General features: G+C 37.1%; 1 protein-coding gene across 9 annotated transcripts in view; it reads right to left on the bottom strand.

Annotated features, from left to right (window-relative positions):
- The window catches only part of LOC113060508 (glutamate receptor-interacting protein 1-like), a 244,521-nt gene that overhangs the window by 16,454 nt on the left and 201,810 nt on the right, over positions 1–26,257 (bottom strand). For all 9 annotated transcript variants that reach the window (XM_026229508.1, XM_026229472.1, XM_026229490.1 and 6 more), the window contains exons 12-16: positions 23,363–23,549; positions 20,573–20,718; positions 18,882–18,962; positions 5,820–5,889; positions 3,147–3,292 (exon numbers count right to left, since the gene is read on the bottom strand). In XM_026229508.1, coding sequence (XP_026085293.1) covers positions 3,147–3,292; positions 5,820–5,889; positions 18,882–18,962; positions 20,573–20,718; positions 23,363–23,549 — 630 coding nt within the window. The remainder of the gene's footprint in view (positions 1–3,146; positions 3,293–5,819; positions 5,890–18,881; positions 18,963–20,572; positions 20,719–23,362; positions 23,550–26,257) is intronic.

Genomic DNA, 26,257 nt, shown 5'->3' with positions numbered 1-26,257 from the left:
TGACCCCAAAATAAGAGATACGTGGAGAGAAAATGTGAAAGAAAAGGAACTGAAAGGAAAACAAATAGTAATGGGATAAAAATACTAGAGATGTCAATTGAATCCACCATTGACTATTTAAGTCCCTTAACTACCTTAGCATGCCATCTGCCATTTGTTTTACAAAAAAAAATATATATATATATTTAAATTATATATATATATATATATATATATATATATATATATATATATATATATATATATATATATATTTCTTCTAGTGTATATCTGAGGAAGATATGTTTCTCTTGGATAATTTATAAAGTAATATAATTGCAATATAAATTATTTTAATTAATGAAGATAATTATATAATACATTATACATATACATTGATAATACATTATAATTTTATAATATTTAATAATTGAAATTTCATATACACACACACACACACACACACACATATATAAATGCAATATTAATTAGACTTGACTCAGTATATATAAATATTTGCTGAAGATAATTTATATACAAATGTATACATTTATTATTATTATTATAAATTGTTGTTATAAAAATATAATTTTCAGATTGCATATATTTAATTGGAATAATCAGCACGTTATGTAATTTGATTAAAATTGCTAATTGACTTGACAACCCTAAAAAACATAACTGAAACAGAAAAAGAGAAACAACTGATTATGCTTACAAAAAGCAATAAACTAGAGAGTAATGGTGGAAAGAATGGAAAGGAAGTAAAGGCAATTGGAGAAAAGAATGATGGAAGATAATAGAAGTGGTGCATCCAGAAAATAAAAGCAAAAAATGAGAAACAGAAAAATATAAGGGATTGGCAAAATGGAGATATTCACATGCATAATACAAAAAATGGGATATTGGCTCTGTGATCCATTTCAAAAATGGATACTGCACCTACCTCTACAAATCATACACGTATCATCCAAAGCAGAACAAAACCTCCATATCCTGGACCCACAATGCATTTCAAAAAAACTAAATATCAGACATTTCATTTTGCCCAAAGTGCCTTAATGCATTCAAGCTGTATTTGATGTCAGTATGTGTGTCCCCGTGCCAGCTGAGCTACAGGAATCATAATGTAAATTAATTATAAGATTGAACTCATTTTGCATGAGCTCAGCAAACAGACGAGACTACAGCAACAGCAAAATCCACTTTAAAGTGTTCTATAAAATATTCGTGGCGCTGATACATAATGCCCAACATCAATTAAGAGGTCAACCTGCCTGTTCTGACATGGCTTCCACCGAGAAGGAAATGCGCTGAAGAGAAACTAGAGGAAAAGGCACAGATCCTCAGGGCAATCGATGTCATCTCTCACCCGCACCCACATACTAATGAAGGGCTGATATGAGTCAGATCACAGCAGCTCTGGCTGTATATGTTTGTGTGTGTTTATCTCTATATGCTGGGGTCTGGGGATGTTGTTAACATGAGGTCGGCTCATTACGCCTGTTTTATTTGACGATGGACTAATGGAGAGATGGGATGGAAATTACCCTCGTTTAACACGCCAGTCAGCACTGCCTCTCTCAGACTGACGATTTCTCTAAAAAAGTGCCTTGTAAAAATGAATGAGAGCGCGAAAGATCTAAACGAGCCTCTGGCTTTGGACATGAGGAACTGGAACACACAAGGTGCCCTTTCATGGACACAATAGATGTCCTGTATAATATGATATGAATAGCATCATATAATAAATATGAATGCCAATAAAAGTGATTCGCAGTTCTGCTTTATAGTGCGAGCATAACGCCTCTGTAGCAAAGGATTGTGGGTGAATGCTTTGGAGAAAGCTGGATGAGGGCTCCAAGGGTTTCTAATCGGATAATTGAACCAAACGAGCATTAAATTGAAGCAATTAAACCTCATTTTCTTCTATGTGCACAATGCTAATAGTGTTAGGGATGAATTGTGAGGTTGTGGGAGCGAGGGGAGATGTGTATGTCGGTTAAGCCCGGCAGAAGAAGTGAAAGGTTTACCAGGAGGTCTTTTGGAGATAATAAAGATCTCACTGTGACATTTCCAGCCGCAGAGCCACTTCAAACCCTCAGAGTCTCAACAACTTGAAATAGAGGCTAGTTGTGTTTAAGAAAGTCAGTTGGGTTTAGAATGACATAAGGCTGACTTTTTAATGAACTATAGCTGTAAAAAGAAGGATGTCAGGAAGGAACATTCTTTTATCTGTTAAAAAAAATCATCAAGCAGTAGCTATGCACTAAGGCAGGGCGATATATCAGTTTAATATATTCATGATTTTCTAGGTGATATAAAGCTATGAATCTGTTATTCTGTAAATGAATGTGTTCAAAAGCAGGCTTGACCCATAAATTAGTAGAATTAAATGGCAATGTGATCTCAATATCTCAGCTCCTTGTAAAATCAAACTTTTATGTTTAATTTTGACTGTCAGTCAGTCTTTCTAAAGTACTATTCATTTATTAATGTGTGAAATCCTAACCTTTAAGCAACACTGTGTATAACATCACAATGTTTTTAATGTGCTTTTAACTCTCCATTAAGTTCTCTAAAGAGCGTGTTATTAAACTAATTTCCCAATCTATCCTTGTCTAATGATTTGCAAATATCAGATTGAAAAGACTGATTGTCTGTCTGTCCTATCTCAGATTTAGACGGAGGAAGAGCTGGTAAGATCAATTCATTTCCCTGAATCATTTCAAGTTGTCCGTTTCAATTAACCAATTCATTACTTTGATTCAACAGTTCATTTAGGACTATTAATCAAAAAATGTTCATGAAAGCCCCTTTTTCTCCCATATATATTTATATGTGAAAAATATCTTATCTATTTTTTTTGTCTACATTGGCCAGCTCCACTTTCTTCATCTTTTTTCTGTCTTTAAGGGAGTCATAGTTAATAATGCTGCCATGTTTTTTCTATTGTCGTCCTTTTTCTGTCCTTGCCGTATCTTTGAAACCAGATTACATTAGAGGAAGCTAATCAGTCAGGTCCTAATAGCTTATTCTGTATCTTGATCCTGGCAAACACACGTTTGCATTTGACGTCTTTGCTGAGGTCTTCTATCCTGGCATGGGGGCTTTTAGTGTTAATTTGCGTCCATCTGGGGGTTGTAGTTGCAGAGGCTCAGAGGTACCTGAGTTGTCCTCGTCCTTGCGGATCTTGAGTTTAACCAGGTCTTCACACTGCTGCAGGATCTGAACGGCGTCCTCCATGGAGCAGTTGTCCAGACGGATGTTGTCTATTGCCAAAAGCTTATCCCCCAGCTCCAGGGTGCCCGTCCTTTGAAAGAGGACAAGAAAAAATAAGAGTTACAAGCATAAATGTTTAACATTGCTTCAACCATTCAACACATCTCCATTTCGTCTTTTATGTTCTCCCTTACGCAGATATTTACACTCATTTCATTGTAGTCTGAGCTCACTTTCTGCAAAAAAAAACCCCATCCATTATTCAGTGTATTGACCACGGCACAGAGTAAAGAGCAGCCAGAGGGACTGAGGTAGATCCGAAGCGCGAGGAAAAACAACACCAACAACTGACTTTTATCGTATTGGCCATAATTGTGTGCCGTTCTATATTCAGATTAGACACAGAGATGTAATCCTGCCTGAATTCACAATTATTCCACCACTTCATCATTTTAAATGGCTCACTTATTTTTGGACTCCTTAAATAGAGCTGAAATAGAGGAGAGCAATATGTGAAAGACTGCGAGAGCCGAGGCCATCTTACATCTAAATACAGAGACAGAGAGACCTGTATTTAACTACTCCACTGTGTACATAACCCAGTTCTCTTTCCTCTCCGCATAATTATCAAGTAAACTCTATTACTCTCTAAACTCTAGTTCTGTTATGTAAAAGCATGGGAAATTAGAGTATGTGTGCTGAAAGTAAGTACTTATACCACTATAAAGCCTCCCCCAACAGCCCTAACTATTACCATAGAGAATTGCTGTAGTTGTTTTTCAGCTTTATTAGCCTTCGTTAGAAATGAAAGTTGAGCTTGAGAAAGGAATGTACATTTCGTTTTTATTTTTTAAATCAAGGATCAATTAAATTGGTCAAAATTGACAGTAAATAAATTATTTTGAACTTTCTATTTATTAAAGTATCCTGAAAAAAAATGTATCAAGGTTTCTTTAAAAATGTGAATTGTTTTCAACATGGATAATAATAAGAAATGTTTCTTGAGCACTAAATCAGCATCTTATATGATTTCTGAAGGACTATGTGACACTGAAGACTGAAACTGAAACTGAGTAGTGACTGAAAATTCAGAAAATTTTAATTCAGAAATATGTGAAAAGATATTAAAATAGAAAACCATTCTAATTTCACAATATTATGTGTATATTTTTTCTATATATATATATATATATATATATATATATATATATATATATATATATTTAATCAAATAGATGCATACTTACATAAGAGACTTCTTTCAAATAAATGAAAAATCTTACCAACCTGAAACTTGTATTGAAACTGTACCTCGAGCTATGAGTGAAATGTAAGCTAGTCAATACAGCTAGATTAGATTTTACTGCAAACAGCCCCATATAGACCTCACAATCAACAACAATGCATTCAAACAGCACTCTACACTTTTCCTCAGGGCAGCCGCTGAGATTTATGTCAATATGGAGGGTTACACGTTCTCCCAGCCGCACTCAATCAGAAGCTCTCCTCTATGGCCTGGAGAAAATTAGCATTTATATGCATAAGTAAGCTTTCACAGGTCGATGCAGATAGCATACGCACATAGTCATGCTCAATTCTGTGCACAGATGTCATTATATTCGCCATTTGGGTCTAGACGATGCTATTTAAGGCACGGGTGAAGTGCTGATTTGGATGAGAGTGTGCCAAGTTTCAGCAGTCATTATTCCAGTCTTCAGTGTCCCATGATCCTTCAGAAATCATTCTGATATGCTGATTTGGTGCTTAATATTATAAATGTTGCAAGTTGTGCTGTTTTTGTGGATACCCCCGCCCCCATGTTGAGTAGAAAGTTCAAAAGAACAGCTTTTATTTGATATAAATATTCTGTAACATTAACTTTCTTTTTATTGTTACTTCTGATCAATTTAATGCATTCTTTACTCTTAAAAAATAAAGGTTCTTAAAAGGTTCTTCACAGTGATGCCACTGAAGAACCATCAAGTCAAAGGTTCTTTAAAGATTCATCTCTTTCTTACTTTTTTATAATCTGAAGAACCTTCTTTCACCATAAAGAACCTTTAGTGAAACAGAAAGGTTCTTCAGATGTTAAAGGTTCTTTATGGAACCATTTAGACATAAAGGTTCTTCTATGGCATCTTAAAGCACCTCCATTTTAATAGTGTTGGTAAATAAAAGTATATATTTCTTAAAAAAATAAAAAAATAAAAAAGTAGTGTCTCCAAACTTTCAAAGCATATAATATATACCATGCAAAATACAAAAATAAGTTATGTTAGGCAACTCAAAGCAAGCACAATCATTTTCAAAGCTTTTCAAAACTTTTTAACTCTCTTTTTTAAATTTTATTATAAGTTATGCTTACTCAAAATGATCGGAGGATGTTATTTTTTTCAGAGTGTGTTATATTTAGTGAAACATTGTGCACTTGGGTAGAAAATGTAATCCATCTATTATGTATTTTTCTTTAATATAGCAAAGCGTGAGATGATGGTGGGTGTAGTTGTGCTGGAGGCTCTATACTGCACGAGTTATTATGCAGGAGATCAGTGTTTCTATAGAATTTAAGAGTACATTTTATAGGAGATATGTTGCAAGACAATGATTTAAGGTGGTACCTGTGCGCCACGCTGCCTTTCTTTATGTCAGAGATGATGAGTGCATCTCCGGGCTTCCTACTGGAAGGTGCTGTGAAGACAGAAGAGAACAATCAAACTTGTTTAATGGCAAAACCTCAGTCATTTTATGTAGCCAACACTGCTGACTATCTAACTTTGAGTCATTCTTAGTTAACAGCTTAGAAGTTTTTTTAGTACAATCATTTTTAAGGTTCCGCCTTGATGACAAAAGTGTGTTTACAATTGGAGAGAGAAAATCTGATGACACAGCAAGAGCTTTGTATCGACTTGTAGTGCCTCTCCGCTCCAGAACTAGTTGCTTTTGGTAGTGTGAACAAATAGTCGTCAGTCCAGTCAGAACTGATGGCGCTCTGATGCCACTTTGAATGACTGACAATGGAGATGCACATTTCTCCACAGTGCCAGGTGGATGACAGTCATACAGCAAATAATAGAACATATAAAAATGACAGTCTTTAACAAGAACTACTTTTTTTACCCACTAGGGATGTCCAGGATATATTTTTTAACTCTCCCATCATCAAATATAACATTCAAAGCTCCCCCATAAACAGTACTGTAAGATTTTTCTCGAGGATATCTGCAGTAATTATGACAAACCTGCTTTTTTCTTTATATTAACTTTATATTAACAGAACATCTGAGTGTTCGATATAAACTGTGTGTATATATAGTGTTTAATGACCAATATTTAATTAATTTGTGAATCCAGATGTAGTTATGTTTTATACATAATAGTAAAAAATTGCTTTATATTATTATATTGTCACAATCTCCAGATGGAGTGCCCATGTGCCATCTCACACCTTTGCCACTCAATCCAGGACTCCATTTCCCATAACCCCCTGCCTAGAGACTAATTACAGACACACCTGTTTGCAATTAGGAAGACACACTCACTGCTGTGTCCTGTTTTTACTGTTAACAGACAATTCTAAGTGCATCCTTGTTTCCATTTTCTTAGTTTTTGTCTCTGGACTGTTTCCCTTTTTTGTGATTGTTTGCTTCCTGCCCTGACCTTTGCCATGTTATTTGGATTACTCTTTTGTCTTGTCTTGGATGTAGTTGTTGGTGTTTACTCTACCTGTTTCAACTACGCTCTTTATTAAAGCTTGCATTTGGATCCCCTACACAGTTGTCACAACGTCCATAACATATAAATTATTAAATATATAATAGTATAAATGGCCTAAAATGCTGCCAGCTCTTTAGGATTTGGGCCACAGCCATTACATCAGTGTGAAACAGACCTTTTTAGCAGCTCTAGTCATATTGTGGGGCACAGGGGACAGATGAGAGTGCATAATCACATGTCATGTGGTCCCTAGCCCACCAGGAGCATCTGGGGGTGTGATATCAAACTTCTCGAGTGACGTGAGCTCAGTCAGAGCTCAGGGTGATTCATGTTCGCTTAATGCGTCACAGACAGAATGGAAGGTCATGTCTTTTTCACTTTCGAATAAGAAAAATAAACTCTTTTGTTAATCCTGCTCACTATTCTACCTAATATGCCTTCCAGATGGTGGTAAAGCTTAATCATCATCAATTCTGATGCTCTGTGCAGCCTGCCAGTGATGGGAAATCGTCCTGTGCTGCCCTGTGGGGCTCTGTTCTTTAAGCTTTACTCATTGAGATGCCAAGCATGTGTCTGTGTCGGATAGACAGTCCCAGTGGTTTTCTGTGGTGGGTTGTTATGGTTTGAGAACAACCCTGCAAGCACCAATTGACAGAACAGCTCGATAACTTATGTATGATTAGTATGATGGAATATCTCAAAGAATAAACAATAAATAAATTTATAAAGAAATTATAATAAATAATATGTTTCATCTTGTTGAAAATACAAAATATATATTTTTTGGTAAACAAATAATGTATGTAAAATGTATGTATATTTAACTAGTATAACTCTCTCTAATGCTTTTCATCTGTAAATAAATAATTGGAGAGAAAGAAACAGAAAGAGAATATATTTTAATAAGCTTTTGTAATATTTCATTAATAGATATGTTGTTTCTACTCTCTCTATCTCTCTATATATAGAGAGAGAGAAACAAAATATGCATTGTAATTTTTTTTGTATATTCTAAAAAGATTAAATATTTATTAATTTATCTTTTTTATTAGGCTGTTAGATATCACACACACACACACACACTTTTTAAATAATTAACAAAAAACTACCAGACAAATATGAAACTAGGGCTAAAAAAGGGAAAGAAAACTCTCTAATGCCTTTTCATCTGTAAATATATAAATATTTAGATAGAATGTTTTCTGTTTTTTTTTCAGTGAATGTTTAAAATATATTATAATGCATTTGAAATGTGCAATCACAATGATATAATTGAATATTTATAATACAAATGCATATTTATATATGCATATTATATATGCATATTTAGAAATATGAAGTGGCACTATATATATAATATGGTGGGGAAAACCATTTCTAATGCCTTCTTAATTTAGCTAATGTGACCTGAAAGACTCAAATCAGAGCTACTTTGGGTGTACTCACACTAGGCATTTTGAACTATGCCCAAGCGTGTTTGACCCCCAAAGCCTGGGTCGTCTGACTAGTGTGAGCACTCTGTGCCACGCTCTTCCATTTGGAAGAGGTGGGCCAGGGCACAGTTTGGTTGGGCTCGGGCTCAGGCTCGGTACACATTCAGTATGAGCAACAGTGATGCACGGGTTGATCCGAAATGAGCGGGTGCCTGCGGTCACCCATGGTTACCTGCGGTTACGAGTCATCCAAAAATATTTTTAATGATATTTGGGTCGCGGTCGGTCGGGTCGTTTGAAATACCTTTGTAATTTATATAGTACTAGACACAATTTTTAAATACATAGGCCTAGACTTTATTGGCTGAATAACTGGCGCGAATAGAGTGACCACCTGTCCCGCTTTGTAGTACTGTACAGCAAATTTACCCTTTGTCTCGCCTCATTCAAATTGAGCATCTGTCCCGCTTTTTCATTCGACCCTGCATAATAAATACATGGATACGTCCATAGGCGTACTGTTAACTTATGTCCAATAGTTTAGAGGAGAGCAATAAAAGCGTTAGTCGATAGGCTGAGTCATACGTCAATCAAACTGTTGACTGGTGCACGAACGCCTTCTCAACAATCTCAAATTGGAGAGCGCCATGGCCAGTGTGGTCACGAAAAAGAGAAGATGCACTTTTAATAGCGAATGGACCGCCACATAGCCTACCCTTGGTTAAGTGCAGGGATGTAAATTTAGTTTATCCACCTCTAAATAGCCTACAGTTCCTATGACATTTTAAATTAAGCTCATGTTGTTTTAGTTTCATATTGTTCATTATTAGTTTCATAGGTTGTTTGTTGTTAAAGATGAAGTCTTTCATATCGCGCTGCAACTTGTCAGTGTTGACCAATTGCTTGCGGTGTTGCCAGTAGCGTTCGGTTCATTTTACTGACTCGGATCTTTGAGTCTCGTTCAGCAAAATGAACTAATCTTTTCTCTTCCCGTCTCTATGGGACTGACAGGAAGAATAAAAGACTCGGACCTCACCTGTCGATTCAGAACCCATATGTTGTGTAATCCGCATGTGCAGTCAACACAAAATGAACGAATCACTCTCTGAGACAACTCGGTAGTCCTGAGTCATATTAAAGATTCATTCAAAATGAACGACACGCAACAGACTGCATCAAGATTCAAAAATGGATATCAGGCAATTAATAATAATAATAATAATAATAATAATAATAACAATAACGTTCGTTATTTTGAATAGAAATCATCACTCATACAGCAGCCATTCATCTCATCTCCGGTTTATTTGTGTTCGTATACATACAATATCCACGATCCGCCAGGGCTATAGTCCAATGGTGCGCACATTTGAAGAGATAATAATTTTATGACATGTTTGTAAAATATTTCGTCATACAGGATAACATTTCTATTCATTTTACACTGATTTGTGCGATCTGAAAAACTAAAACAGCTAACAGAGCTAACGATTACTCTCCTCTTATTGATTTGCGTCGGCTATGACATCAGTGCAATATCATTAGTTTGTAAAGCTGTCAATCATCTCACGTGAACCACGTGACCAAAAGGATGTCCTTCTGCAATGAAGCTGTCTGTGTCATTGCAGTCTGTGTCATTGATAAAATATATGAAAGACAAAAGTAAAAAAAAAATATTTGATTCCAGCTTGTTAAATGTGAATATGTTCTAGTGTCTTCCTCTGTTATAGTCAATATCTTTGAGTTGTGGACAAAACGAGACATTTGAGGACCATTCCTGGGCTTTTGGGGAAACACTGATCCACATTTTCCTGACATATTATAGACCAAACAACTAACCGATTAATTGAGAAAATATTCAACTAAAATAATCGACTATGAAAATAATCCCAAATCCCTAATCATTGCGTACAAGTAATGGTAAATGAACTGCATTTATATAGCGCTTTCAACAGACCACATGGCCATCCAAAGCGCTTTACAATTTGCGACTCACACACCAACTGCTGTGTCTGCCATTCAAGGCGCCATCCAGCTTGTCGGGAGCAGCTGGGGTTAGGTGTCTTGCTCAAGGACACCTCGACATTTGGTCAGGTGGAGCCGGGGATTGAACCAACAACCTTCCAGTTTGTAGACAACCTACATGAACCACTGAGCCACTGCCGCCTGTCAATGCATTGCATTGGAACCCCTCTGTTTTGTCATTTAGTAAACTTTATAGATTTCAACCTTATTATTCCTTCTTGAGTATCTTTAACAAGAACTTAGATTCATGTATGAATTGAATAGTGATTGTGTGACCTTAAATGAGGGAATAACCAGTGATACCCTTGGCAGTAATATCAAATGATAGCCTATAGCGATGTCATCAGGATACACATGTCATTACCGTGACCACGATGTGGTCACCCAGAATTTATACTTTACCCACCTCTTTTTTACCACTACACCTCTGGTTAAGTGGACTTGGTGGAGAAAACGACGTGAAGCGACATGGTGCATGTGAGTACCACAGAAAAAAGCCCATCATCAAGAAACATGCAAATCAGTGCAATCGTTTTACAATAAACCAAATGACCCACAGGCTGACGAAGTTTGGGCAGCAGAAGTGATGAGCATTTATCATTCCGTACATTACACACATTCATATCGCTCTACTGCAGTAGCAAGTTAGCCCCAGTCATTTTTCCAGATTCTGAAATGGCTAAGAAAACAGCTGTAGAAACTCTGGGTGATATTTTGGGACAGGTAGTGTCTTAATCTTTTAGTCGGTGGGTTTAAAAAGAAATATAGGCAATATATTTCAGAACGCTTGAAATGTCTACTTTTAAACGAAAATATTAAAACCAAAATAAATAGGCTACTCTCTGAAAATGTAATCCATATGAAATGTGCATTTCTCTCTGGCGTTCATTGCGAGTCCGCATCGTCAGCTTCATCTTAGCAGCGACACAGAAAACACCAGTTTATTACTAAACAATTAAATGAGTCCTTGCCAATTTAAACATTCATAATCATTAACCGGTTCTTTGTGGCAAGCCTTATGTGTGCAGTCGTAATGGTTATTATGCTGTAGGCTATAGTCTAAGTAATTAAATTAATATAAAGGGGCGACACATTTACTACTTGTAAAAAAAATGCGGGTCAGGAAGCGGTTGGGGTACAATAGTTTCTTTTACTTTTTTTGCAGTCCGAGTTGCGGGCGGGTTAGTTGAAAACGTCGGTCGGGTGCGGGTTGTTTATACATTGACCCTCACATCACTGATGAGCACTAACCATGCCGGAGCACGGAACAGATACTATTTTGTGATCGCTACTGTCATCATTACGACCGCAAACAAACTTTATTACTAGTACTACACTACACTTTCAATAAACTTAATTCAGTCAAGTATATTTAGCTTTATAATGGCTCTGGTTCTTACCTTATTGATGTGCAGGAAATGTAGTTTGCGAGTAAAGCTCTCGTAAAGCTGCAAATTAATTAATTAAACTCAGCTGTCTCCGTCATAATTTTCTGATAGGCCTAGGCTACATACAAGTGAAAATCTATGCACAGCATAAATGATAAATTATTATTTATTGTTCAGCAGATAATTAGCAAAAGTGGTTTTCTGTATTATCTCATACATGATGTAAGTGTGAGTGCAGGCCAGAGGGGGAATGGGGAGGAGGGATAATCATGCTCGCGCTCGGTTCAAGGCAACCGTGCCTAGTGAGAGTACACCCTTAATTTCCACTTTCAAATTAAAAAGCATGTCAGAATGGTTTGTCTGTTGAGAGAGAAATTGAAGTACAGGATGACTCAATGGAGGAGGGTCAAAGATTCAATCTTGATAGTACAGACTACAGCACTCTTATAGAGGAAAGAAATTGCTTTAAGGATGTCAATCAGAGCAAGCTAAGTTTGAACAAGCTATCCGAGAGCAAATTGTCAGTGTCGGCAACACCTGGTGCTGAGATGCATCTGACAATTCAATCTTCAAATGTTAGTGAGTTCTTGAACCATAAAAATAATCATGTTTTCTGCTCAGCTCAAAGAGAGCGCATGTCCGCTGACCTTAAAGGCACCTCAGCATATGCTGCATTACAGTAATGTCACCTTCAGATGGAGCACATCAAAGCACAGCCTTTCAACTCGGCTGAAGCTCTGATGAATTTTACAGAAGCATCCAGAGCAAAAAAAAAAAAAAAAAAAAAAAAAAAGGAGGGGGGGTGACTTGCATAAACAACTTGATAGTATGTTTTGGAAATCAAGCAACAAGATGATTCTTATTTGTCTGACAAGCTACATTATGACATTCAGAACGGAAGAGCACAGCCATATTTTGTCTGCTTCCGAGTGGCACTGTGGTTGCCGCTGGTAGCAGATTTGTCATAGTTTCCCCCTTTTGCTTGCACTGCTATTTGGCCTAACCATGATAAATAGCATGGCTCATTCAGTCTCTGCACTTTGCCTGCTCATGTTGGTCTGACCAGGTGAATGCCAATCTTGACACAAGCTAAGGGTCAAACGTGAACAACTGCATGAACTAAACACTTGCTATGTGCATGCTGGCCATTGTGATCTTCTTAAGAATAAACCTTGCTTTTCTGGGCTCTAAAATTCTATTTTATTGGTTTATTAAGGCCAAATCTGTAACCCAAACATCCAAATATGGCATTAAAATCTATTTTCTGTAGCTTGTTTTTCATCATTCATGAAGTGACTTGCATGGAACATCATGAAAATTAGTAAAAATCAGACTGAAAACAAATCTTTTTCATTTTCATGTTCCAGTCCAGCAAACAGGATGCCACCAGGAGGATAAGACAAGTTAAAATTAAGGAGAAGTAAACAAGACATCTATAAATGTGTCCCACTATGGCTTTATTAGTACCTGTGAAATATGGGCCCTGCAGAGGCACAAAGCAGAAAGCCATCAAACTGCTCTGAAAGGCCACCAGAGCTCAGAAAAGCCCATATACATAAACTGACACGTGAATAGGACAGCCTACTGTATGTCTCTTTTTCTCTCTCATTCCGAGCCATAAAGGTTGACTTTCTCAGACATCCTGCTGGCCCTGAGCCAAGTGGCTGAGCAGAATTTCTGTGCCTCATATATATATATATATATATATATATATATATATATATATATATATATATATATATAGAGAGAGAGAGAGAGAGAGAGAGAGAGAGAGAGAGAGAGAGAGAGAGAGAGAGAGAGAAATACACACACACACACACACACACACTAGTAGTAATAGTGCTTTAATTGAATGGGATTTACTCCAGTACTCAGTAAAAAAACAAGAGTGCAAACTCCATGGTCTCTGAATCTTAAAGGGATAATTCAGTCAATAATTACAATAATTTCATAATTTATTTATTTTTAAATAATTCCAAACCCTTATGACTCTCTTTCTTCTGTAAAATACAAATGAAGATATTTTTATGAATGTTCATGCAGCTCTTTTCCATTTAATAACTATGAATGAAGATGACTAGCTTCAAAGAGGATTCAAAAACACCAAAAAACTATTTTAAGTTCTCTGCAGACATTTCAATATTTTGTGAAGAACAGACCAAAAAGTTCAAATCTGATGATTCTTCACTAATTCATTTTATACATTTTTAAGTTTTATGAATCTTAATGAAAATTTTGATTCATTACCCAGTTCACTACACCCCCCTGACTCATTTGTTCATAAACTGGATTGATCTGATTCTTGAGGTCAACTCACGGACTAAATTTTGAGAAGGTGGTGTCACTGAATAAGATCTTGAATTTCCTCACACAAAGCTATTATACAGTTTCTATGTAATACAGAGTTATATAGACCATATATTATACTTAAATGGCAATTTTTTAAATCTAGAAAGCTCTACTCACCATTCACTGTAATTGCATGTTAAAGGTGCCATCTGTAATGTTTGGCAAAAAAAATCAAGTCATACGCCACATTCCATACCAGATGGGGGCAGTATGCCTCAATAAAGTGAATTGGTCTACTCTAGAGTAACAAACGAGAAACGGCATAGTCTCTATGCTCCGCCCCTACCTTCACAACAACACTACAGCCATAGCCGAAGCCTAACTGTGCGTTCACACCGCCGGCGTCTAGAGCGTCAAAAATCGCTCTTGCCGCTCTGCTCACGACGCTGCAGAAAGATTTGTGAGCGCTCAGATGCTCTAACGTAGATCGAATGCTTATTTTGTATTTAAAGCGGCCGCAAAGTAAACAAGCTTGTTGATCTCGTGCAGCCTAACCACAAGGAGTTATAAGTTAACCTCATTAAATATTGTTGTGGACAAAATATTAGGATCCTTTACTTAAAATGAACAATCTCAGACACCTTGGTCCACGTATCACTTTTAATTTATTTTTTATGTCCCTGTACGCAAACAGGGACACATCATAGGATTAATACAAACGCTAAACAGCAATAATCAACCTGTCCTTTATTCTGCTTGGGAACTAATGTGCCAACTCTCAAGCATTCACCGTGAGACACACGCAATTGACTTTTTTCACACGCTTTCACGCCACACATAAATGTTTCATGCACAGAAAAACCACGAAGCAAAGAGGACACGGAGACCAACAGACTAGACAGAGCAGGTTAGTTATGATATAATAATAGGGCTGTGCAAAAAATCGAGTGCAATTTTCATGCACCTCTCATCAGTAAAGACGCTCCTGTAATTAGAAGTATATCTCCAGCATGTGCGTTCAGATCAGGGTTGCCAGGTTTTCACAACAAATCCTGCCCAGTTGCTTCTTAAAACTAGTCCAAAACTAGCCCAATTGCGTTTCCGGGAGGTTCCCCGATAAAAATTGCTTCCCGGGGTTAAAATATAAATTTTTGGGAAGGGTTTCCCTGGTAAAATTAGCATTTTAGGGGCTAAATATCACGTTATTGGTATTGCTTCAAACCGCAGACATGAAAAACAACCGCAGACTTGGCAACACTGGTTCAGGTGGAGCGGCAGTTACTACACAGAGCCGTAGTCTACCGACAACTAACACAAAATCCCTTTCAAAATCGACAAAGAATCGCCTGCGATTTTAACATCGATTTTGTGTAGATTGTCAGTGAATTACGGCTCTTTGTAGTAAATGTCAACCAGTGTCGCCAAGTCTGTGGTGGTTGTTTTTTTAATGTCCGCTGGTCACAGCGACCCCAATACAAATAACGTGATATTTAGCCCCTAAATTGCGAATTATACCAAGGCAACCCTGCTAAAAAACGTATATTTTAACCCCGGGAAGCAATGTTTTATCGGGGAACCTTCTGGAAGTGGGATTGCTAGTTTTGAGAAGCAACTGGGCAGGATTTGTTGTGAAAACCTGGCAACCCTGATCTGAACACACTTGCTGGAGATACACTTCTAATTACAGGAGCGTCTTTACTGATGAGATGTACATGAGTAAAGACATGCACAGCCCTATATAATAAAATGGGTAACGTTAAGTTATAGCTAGCTAATTATCAAACGCAGCAACGGTTAGCCATCACTAACATTAGCATGTTTATCGAACAGCCTTCGATACATTTCTATGTTATAACTTCCCGAGAACAAATACACAAACATATAAAACAAACTTCTAGCGAAATACTAACAGCATCTAACTTACCAATCCAAAAGAAATGTTGCAAGTTCGGAGTCGAACCTCATTTCTTTCAGGTCCATCAGTTGTCTCCAGCGATTAAAAGCAGTGCCGATGTTTACTCTGGTTCGGCTCCTTTTCTTATCGGATTTGATTTGTGATTCCGAGCGCGGTTGTTTCCCTGTAGTGGGTGGTGGTCTCTTGCCAAGGGCTTGAGACATCCTTTCTCTCTCTTCCCTGAACTGAAATGAAGTACTGGGCTGTACTTTCCACATGATTGACATCAGGTTCAGGTACGCCCACAAGCCGTGCGAGTTATTCGTGTATTGCAGGTTGGCTGGTGGTTATGTTGCCCGCATACCGCGTCCCACGGCCGAAACTGGTATTACGACACCTGTCGGGCCGGGGCTAGTAATGCTAATGCTAATTAAGGTTGATATATCTGCAGCACTATAACTTGACATTTTTTTAATGACATCATCGCCCTTATTTCTTCTCATTCTTTTGATGCGTGTAGGTCATGTTATGGATATTTTTACCTAATTTTTTTGCATATGGCACCTTTAAAGGAGCCATCGAACTATTCTACATAATTTCTCTTTTCATCTTGCATAGATGAAATAAACACCATTTTGGAACAACAAGGTGAGTAAATAAAAAAAAAATCTTTTTCAGTTGACCTTTTATGTTTATTGATATCATGGTGTTTTTTAGAAGATGCAGTGGAAGGGGAACCAACAGCTGAGGGCATTTTTAATGATCTGAAAAGCACGGGCACAATAGTTTGTCTGGTTCATTAAGGAAGTTTAGACAGCTGTAAAACCCACACAGAAGTTTTACTGGGAAGCGTCTGCTATTATCTTTGGACTGTGCATATCTACATAGCCAATCCTGGGAGAATTTGCCCCATCAAATTAGTAACAAATGCGGGACTTTGTACATGACCAGCAAGATGATAATATACTTTCATTTAGAAAGTGTGGAGGATGATGGGAAAATTGCTTTGGATGTAAACAACTTCTTAGCTTCAGAGAGAAGCAATTACTGCTGCGTTGTTGCATGGGGGTCCACCAATGTGCTTCACGAAGACGCTTACTGGCTAATAACAGCAAGTTCGTATCATAATGCTGTAATGGGGAAAGCAGTCAATGTCACAAAACCGAGCTGGGATGAGGTGATGAATCATTCTGGCTTGACAATGCGGGCGGGCATTGATGAAGCAGCTGGCAAAGGCTTTGAGTGTTTGGAGCGTGGGGTATACGAAGCGAGCTCTGCAGAGCCCCTGACTGCAGCCAGAAAACAGCCTGAATTTACAGAAAGATCCGTCTATAACTACCTTTCCAAAGAGTCAGGTGATCGTAAACGAATGACACAATAGGAGATTAGACACGGTATCTCCGGAGGAAGAAGGGAATGATGATGGTTGGTAAGTGGTGTAGAGTACAGAGGAGATAAAAATGATAAAGTTTAAAGGGTAAAACGATATGTAAAACCGATCTGTGGTTGAAAAGCGGGATCCCAAGTTCAATGCCTTAAATCCCCAAAATACATCTTTCTCCAAAAAGCCAGACACTGGCTGCATCTGAATGCCCCGCCAAAAGATTTCAAATTCAGTTTGCTTCTCAGGCAGTTCGCAAAGGTAGAAACCAGTGTTGTTATCAATAATTACAACTACAACAACATCTTTGTTAATTGAAAAAAATGCTGAAATATTTTGAAATGTTGCTTTAACCTCAATAGGTTTAAGATGAAGTAGTAAAATTACTAACTGAAATAAAACAAACTACAAATATTCAATTATTTTACTTAAAAAAATTACTGAAAAATAAATTTGAAACAAAAACTCAAAATATCAATAAAAATTATAATAGTACATAACACTAATAGACATTTGAAGCCTATAATATCCCACAATCCTATGTGTGCTAGGGCTGTCACTTTTGAGAAAAATCTAATTCTAACGGATATCGAATATCATGCAATGTATTCAAATATATTTGAATATCTACGAATATCAACTTGATCTAGATTAAGTGTGGCTCTCTTTTTATTTACAGTGTTCCCTGTGGTGGAGAACACACTGTTAGCTATTATTCGCTTGATTTGGTCATGGGCCTACGCTACAATACGTCTAGAGTGCCCTCTATTGGATAAGATGGCAAAGAATAAAATAAAAAACAAACGGTCTAATCATAAGCTGTTAAAAAATGCGCTATACATGGAATTTCAAAAACCGGATACTTTATTTATAGTTAGATTACGGATATTTCACATCATGTTCGAATGCATATTCGAATATCGAATAAAAAGTGACAGCCCTAATGTGTGCACAGCAAATGTTTGAAAAAACACAAAGGGAATTTGATATAGTGATTAAAAGAAGTGATTATAGCAAACTTCATTTATGTCTTTTCCTATGAGCTCTTTAGTCACATTTAGATTTTTTTGGTAATCCCTAAAGCTCACTGGAATGCATTATAGATCATTAGATGTGAGGTTGCGGTGCCCTGGGAGACCTTCATATACAAACCACACCACACAAAGCAAAACACTAAAACTGCCTTCAGTTCTGTATGCAGCCACTGTGACCTACAGTCTGTGCCTAGCAATTAAATCTACACTTGCAATAAATGAGAGATAATGTATAATTAGGCACTTCTTTTCATGCAGAACTTCAAAAATTTAATAAACAAGCAAAAACTCTTTGAGTGAGAACATTTTTCCAGTACCATAATAAGCAACAGCTACATCATTTCTTTCTTTTTTACATTCGTACTTTTGGCAGATCCTTGTATCCACAGCAAATTCATTCAAGGTTTTTCTTGCCTTAACATGCACCATTAAATACAATTCACACCTGGACTGAAGGTCAAGGAGCTCAAGCAAAGACAGCCTTATTAATATGCATAAGACTACTGAGAGAAGAATACGTACAGCTGATGGTGATGCCCAGCTCCACACCTGGCTTCTTTGGTAGCTTCACATGGAAGGTTCCACTGCTCGGGATAACCGATTCTGGATTAGACAAGGACAGAAATACAAAAAGAAGATTCTACTAAATGAAAGGTTTAGTAGAATTTCCAAGCTGTTTTTTCAATTCAGTGAACATGTGAGGACCATCGTGGTTTTCATGACATGGAAAAGAGTAGCTTTTATCTGCTTTGTGTTCACATGCAAGAAAGCAAGCAGAGTAAATGGCACCAGAACATTCTTTTTTTGGGGGTGAACCATCTCTTTAAAGTGACAGGTGTTTAAAATTCAGTCTTTCTTTCAGGCAGAGATGTAGACAATCTTTCTGACAGAAGCCCAGAAAGCTCAGTCTGGGATAGAGGGGAGGAAAAGAAAATCTCCATAAAATCAGAATCAAAAAGAATGACAGTGTCAGAGTGCTCAAAGAAAGAAAACGCACTGCTCTCCAGGGCACAGATTTCACATAACGACCTCTGCTCTTGAAATGATCATGCAGTAATTCAAGCCAACTCATTTCATCCAAATCAACAAAAGTGTCTTTTAAAACAACCACTTGGTCTGAGCGATAAAGAATATTGTACAAGCAAAAACATGGTAAAGCTGTTCTCCTTCCAGCGCTTCCTTACAAAAGCAAATGTGATAAATCATTTACATTTTATTGGATTGCACAGAAAACTGACATTCAGTTTTCAGACTGTGTCACAGAATGTAAGCAAGTGGGTTTTGCAATAATGGTACGTTCATGTCATGCCAAAAATATGACAAATATACAGTAAGTTCCTAAATTTAATTTACTAGTGTGTTACATAAAATTAGAGGCTGTTAAAGTTTTTAATGTTTTTAAAAGAAGTCTCATGCTCAACAACAAAGATTCAGTAATAAACTGTAAAACTGTGAAATATTATTACATTTCAAAATAATGTTTTTCTAATTGAATATCTACTAAAATGCAATTATTTCCTGTAATGGCAAAGCTGAATTTTCAGCATCATTACTCAAGCATTTAATTTCAAATGATCCTTCAGAAATCATTGTATTATGCTGATTTGGTGCTCAAGAATAGCTAATAAATAGAAAGTGCAAAAAAGAACAGTATTTATGACAAACATTATTATGATTTTTTTTCTTTGGTTAATGGACAGGAGGCGGTCTGTGTGCTAGTGCCGGGAGGCTGTGACTACCCTTGAAGTCGTCAGAAACACAGTTTAAAAGATTCTTGATAAGCGAAATAAAAGAAACTAATTAAATATCAAACCAAATTAAACAAAACAAAACACTAGGATGACAAGCTAATTACAGCATGTCTCAAGGACTACAGACGTTCCACGCGGCCCAAACTGTGATTACGCTGCCAAAGCCCAGCACGAGATGGAAAAATGAGAGAATGTGTAGTGGATTTTTTTAGATGAAAGTAAATAAAGAGTATTTTCATGCCGATGTCCATCCGGAAATAGTACCTATTAAATCGCGGGCATGTATCTTGCTGCACTAATCATTTCTATGCATCACACACATTCCAGATGGTTGGGCTTTCAGAATTATGGCATAACTTTTAAAAGAAAAAAGAAAAACTCTAGGACAAATGCGGGATGTGGCCAGATGGATCTTTCATCACTAAACAGGTTTGGAATTGATGAATCGGTACGTGTCCCCACCTGCTACGTCAAACTCAATCTCTAGTGTGACTTTGCTGGTGATGCTGGAGTCCCTCAGCAGCTGATTGGTCTCCTCCAGCGTGCTGTCCTCAGTGGGGATGCCGTTTATTGAAAGGATGCGGTCACCGATCTGCAGGATGCCGCACCTGTGCACAGAGAGCAGATTTAGCACACCATTCCTCTTACACTGGCCAACAGATTAGCTGTGCTGAATGAATAGAGTAAAAATAATGGACTGGCATAGAGGGAGACAAAAAGAGGTGGTGGGACCCAGGAAATATCTCGCACTGACCAGCCAACCACTTATATTATGCCAGCTGGCACCATTTATTAGACATTAGTGAGTGGATGTGACACTTTAGCCAAAAATACAAATGTCCTCTTAGCTCAAGGTCAGAGTAAAAGCACTTTTTAATAGCAGAGGGAACGAAAACTCTTTATCCAACTCCAATATTGCTTTTAGTTTCACTGCTAAGTTTCATTGATGATTATATACCAATGGTATTTGATGATATATACAGTGGGGATCGAAAGTTTGGGCACCCCTCGCAGAATCTGTGAAAATATGAGTAATTTTCAAAAAATAAGAGAGATCATACTAAATGCATGTTATTTTTTATTTAGTACTGTCCTGAGTAAGATATTGTACATAAAATATTTTAACATTTATTCCACAAGACAAAAAAATGCTGAAATTATTAAAATAACCCCACTCAAAAGTTTGGGAACCCTTGGTTCTTAATACTCTGTGTGGTCACCTGATGATCCTCGACTGTCTTTCTGTTTTGTGATGGTTGTGCATGAGTCCCTTGTTTGTTCTGAACAGTTAAACTGAGCAGCGTTCTTCAGAGAAATCTTTAAGGTCCTGCAGATTCTTCAGTTTTCCAGTATCTTTGCATATTTGAACCCTTTCCAGCAGTGACTTTATGATTTTGAGATGCACCTTATAACACTGAGGACATTTGAGGGACTCAAACACAACTATTTAAAAAGATTCAAACATTCACTGATGCTCCAGAAGGAAACAAGATGCATTAAGAGCTGGGGGGTGAAAACTTTTGGAATTTGAAGATCAAGGTAAATTGTACTTAATTTGTGTACCGGAAAACATACAAGTATCTTCTGTTGCTTACGAAGGGCAGAACTAAATGGAAAAAAATTATATTTCAACAATATAAGACAAATTTGGCCATCTTCATTGTGTTCAAAAGTTTTCACCCCCAGCTCTTAATGCATCTTGTTTCCTTCTGGAGCATCAGTGAATGTTTGAATCTTTTTAAATAGTTGTGTTTGAGTCCCTCAAATGTCCTCAGTGTGATAAGGTGTATCTCAAAATCATAGAGTCACTGCTGGAAAGGGTTCAAATATGCAAAGATACTGGAAAACTGAAGAATCTGCAGGACCTTAAAGATTTTTCTGAAGAACGCTGCTCAGTTTAACTGTTCAGAACAAACAAGGGACTCATGCACAACCATCACAAAACAGAAAGACAGTCGAGGATCATCAGGTAACAGAACACAGTATTAAGAACCAAGGGTTCCCAAACTTTTGAGTAGGGTTATTTTAATAATTTCAGCATTTTTTTTGTCTTGTGGACTAAATGTTAATATCTTTTATGCACAATATCTTACTCAGGACAGTACTAAATAAAATATAACATGCATTTAGTATGATCTCTCTTATTTTTTGAAAATTACTCATATTTTCACAGATTCTGCAAGGGGTGCCCAAACTTTCGATTCCCACTGTATATATAAACCAAAAACATATAACTGACCTAATTCACTAGTAAAACTAATATATAGTATATATAATACTATGAATAGTCAAATATATAGTATAGAATAATATATTATTTTGTAAATTACTGTAACAAGCCATAATTTATTATATTGTTCAATTCTATTCTATTCTACTCTACTCTGACACTATAAAAAAATTATATTGCTGCAAATAATGTAGAACCCCACATGTGTCTCCAAAAAAGCTCTAATGAATCTATGAAATGTTTTTATGAAGCTTTAAAATGAAGAATAAATCACAAATTAATTCAGTAAAACAGATTGCACAGTTTGCTGTAAAGTAAATAAACAGCAACAGTAAAAGCTACATTGTTTAAAAAAGCGAAACTGTCTTCCCACCACTGAAAAATTTAGCTACATTGGCAGCATCTCATCGCTTGTTCCCCAACTCCGCTAGGTCTTTATCAAATCACCAACATTAGAAGGTTTATGTCCATCACTGCAATTACAACTTCAACTGGCAGCGAGTCATCCCTGTTGCTTAGGTCAGTAATTACAGTGAAGTTGGGATGTAAATCCACCTCAGTCGACGAGTAAGTTCATTTGGATGACAGCTGAGGCTCTGCTGCTCGGGTAATTAAAGTTAAGTGCTTTGCTCTATTACGTAACGTCGTAGTCAATCATAGCCCAAGCAGGCTGGAAATCAGATCGTCATGGTCAGGCAGTTATATATCATGTGTGATCATCGCATTATATCATGGACGAAGTTGTGGCTTTGCAGAGGACAAGTTCTAAGAGGCGAGAATGGTGCAGTGATGTAATAACTGTGGGCTTTGGGATGTGTTCAGATAATCAAAATTAGATTCGAGATTAAATATTCAAGATTCCCAAAGGAAAGTTCACAGATCTCTGATAATGCAAACAATTAAGCCATGCCGAGTGCTCCGATCTGAGGAGGGATATCTGTAATATTAAAACCCAGAGTTTAAACTACTGTAGGTCAAGTGAGGTACTGGAGAATAATAAAAATGGTGTTCGGAGATCTTACCGCTCCGCTGGGCTGTCGGGGTCTATGTAAGCGATGAGCGGAGGAGAGGACAGGGTTTCCGTGGCAAAGACTCCTCCCTGAAGCTGGATCCCAAAGCCCATGATGGAGTCGCTGATGAGGGTCACCTCTGTTGTTTCTGTGTGGACCACCTGACCAGCAAGTCCTACCGTACTAGAAGCCAGAGACACTAGAGGAATGAACAACAGAGGACAACAGGGTCACAAACAGCAGAACGTTGATTTCTGAGGCCCAAAAAGTACCCTCTCTGTTCATTTTTACTATGTAAAAAGAGCAGCTTGAACATTCTACTAAACTTCTCCTTTGGCCATCAACATAAGGACAATAATAAGTCACACAGGTTTGATAAATCAACCAAATTTAAGTGAACATTGCTTTTAAATGTTTCAAACAGCTCTTCTGTATGCACCTCTGAGCAACTTTTCACAGAATAAAAGGCTGTCAGCCATGTGAGTCTATGCAGTGACTGAGCTGGATTTATGCCCTCGCTGCAGATAATCATTTAATATGCGCAATACTATCTTTTGGGCCAACTAGGTGCGCTTAGAAATAAGAAAAGACACTTTGATATAGAGCTAGCGTATTATATCACAAATCAGACCACAGGGATTTGAGAAAACTCTTTCAGTAGATGGTACAAAATTTTAAGGTAGTTTGAACTTCCTTATCTTACGAGTCTGGATCTGAAATCACTATACCATACAGTACTTAAAAATAGTGTTGTCAATGTACATATAAAAAATGTGATGGCAATATTAAAACTGAATATACATTTAAATTAACAAATTAAAGTGTTTCCAGCAGTATTATTTCTGACTGCTACCTCTCTTATTTTTATTTTTATTTATTTATTTCAGGTTATTGTCATTTTATGTTAGGCCAGTTTTTATTAGTTTGTTTATATATATTTCTATTTCTGTTTTCAGTTATAGTATTAGTAATTTTAATGTCAGCAAACTTACAGCCAAGGCAACATTTCTAATTATCATTTAAGTTTTCTTTATAATTTGTTTCCTTATCTTTTTATTTTATTTTAGTGTTATTTCAATTAACAAAAATTACTTTTACTATTTTTAACACCAATATCAGTACGCTGATAATTATTTTTATGTTACAGCAGGTAACCAATTTAATAGCAAAAATTAAAATTCAATTTTATTTTGTAAATTACATTAGTAAATTTCATAAGTCAATTAAAATAAAATAAAAAATTTAAGACAATTATAAAAAATACACCGACACAAAGACACCATTATAATGTGCATTATGAAAAATTAATATTAATTCTGACTTTTGCTAGCGTTTTTAAAAGTGAACTTTCAAATACTATAAAACAGAAAAGACATCTAAATGTAAAAATAGGGAAAATGACATGCATGCAATATCGACTGATAATGTTAATGTTAACAAAAAAAAAATTGCATATCTTATCTATATCTATTAGAAATCCAAACAAGCCTGTGAAAACAGATAAATCCTGTTGTTTTCACCACACTGACTGAGAGTGTTTAAACCAGCTTACCGAAAAGCACACAGGCACATAAGCATAACCAATGTGATTTATACACCGCGCTGCACTCCATTTACAATTGTCTATATCAATCAAGTCTCATGGGATACATCTCAATTGTTACTGGGCGGCAAAAAGAGCCAATTTTGCCCAAGCTTACTGACGACATGTTTGTTCGCACTGTGTGCTTTCAAAAAGGCCAGTGAAAATGCGCTCTGACACCGAACGCCCATCCAACCCTTGACTGACCAAGCTTAAACCATCATCCCAAGCACCAGGCAGCACAGACGGCAGCCAAGAGGTCTCTTTCCCCATAGACACGTACGGAAATCTGCCTCCGGGTTATCGACCGGCGCCAAACCAGGCCTGCCGTATTTTTAAAGAGCCTGTTATACTCGCTGGATCGCTCTACTGTGACTGGAGAGTGAGTCTATCCGAGATTGATGACCCTGCTCACGGGCTAGATTTACCACACCAGACACCTTTATTGTTTCAAATGTGGTGACCTTTCCTTTTTTATTGGGTGTGAGGGGGTGAGAAGGGAGGTTAAGGGGACGCAGATGAGGACAGGATGCCTCTTGGATGCAGAAACTGTTTCAGGGACAGGTCTGCGGTGCACATCGATCAAATGATAAGGAAAATGATACTGACTGGTCTTTTTGCGTACGGCTCATGGGCCGGAGACTGAATTGACTCGACAGGTCTTTGTGTGCTTTGGAGACTTGCTTCGCGAGGCGATTCGTTTAAGTGGTGTCTTCCGTATGTGGTAGACTTCAAAGGCTCGGACAGACAAGAAGGCACCTGAGGGGTCATCGTCGACACATCTCAAAGAATCGCCAGCCAGCTGACTCTCTATAGCTCATTCGCTTCCTCCTCCTCCTCCTTCCTGCGAGAAATCTTCATTCCTGCTTCCCACAGACCAGTGAGTCAGCAGTAACTCAAAATCCTTAGAATGAGTCAGAAGAGTTTTGAAACATCTTTTCTTCGCCAGAGAACAGATTTGGGCAGTTCTAGTAAAATTGGAAAATGCTCCTCTGATCTCAAAGCCCTCGAGGTGCGTCATCTTTTCGGTCAGCAGGATCTGTTCTATGCTCTCTCTCTTTATATACTGTATCTATATATACATGGACATATACCGCTGTTCAAAAGTCTGGGGTCAGTAAGATATACATTTTAAAAGAAAGTAATGTGTTTATTCATCAAGGAAGCATAAAATTGATTACAAGTGACATTAAAAGACATTTTAGCAAAGTATCACAGTTTCAAAAAAAAAAAGAAAATGCTGGAAATTCAGGTTTAACATCACAGAATTAAAAGTAAGAAATGCCGGTCAAAAATATAAAAGAATTAAAATAACTGTATTGAAA

The sequence above is a fragment of the Carassius auratus genome, chromosome 4 (genome assembly GCF_003368295.1).
Source record: "Carassius auratus strain Wakin chromosome 4, ASM336829v1, whole genome shotgun sequence".
Classification (NCBI taxonomy): domain Eukaryota; kingdom Metazoa; phylum Chordata; class Actinopteri; order Cypriniformes; family Cyprinidae; genus Carassius; species Carassius auratus.
This window is presented reverse-complemented; position numbering and strand designations above follow the sequence as displayed.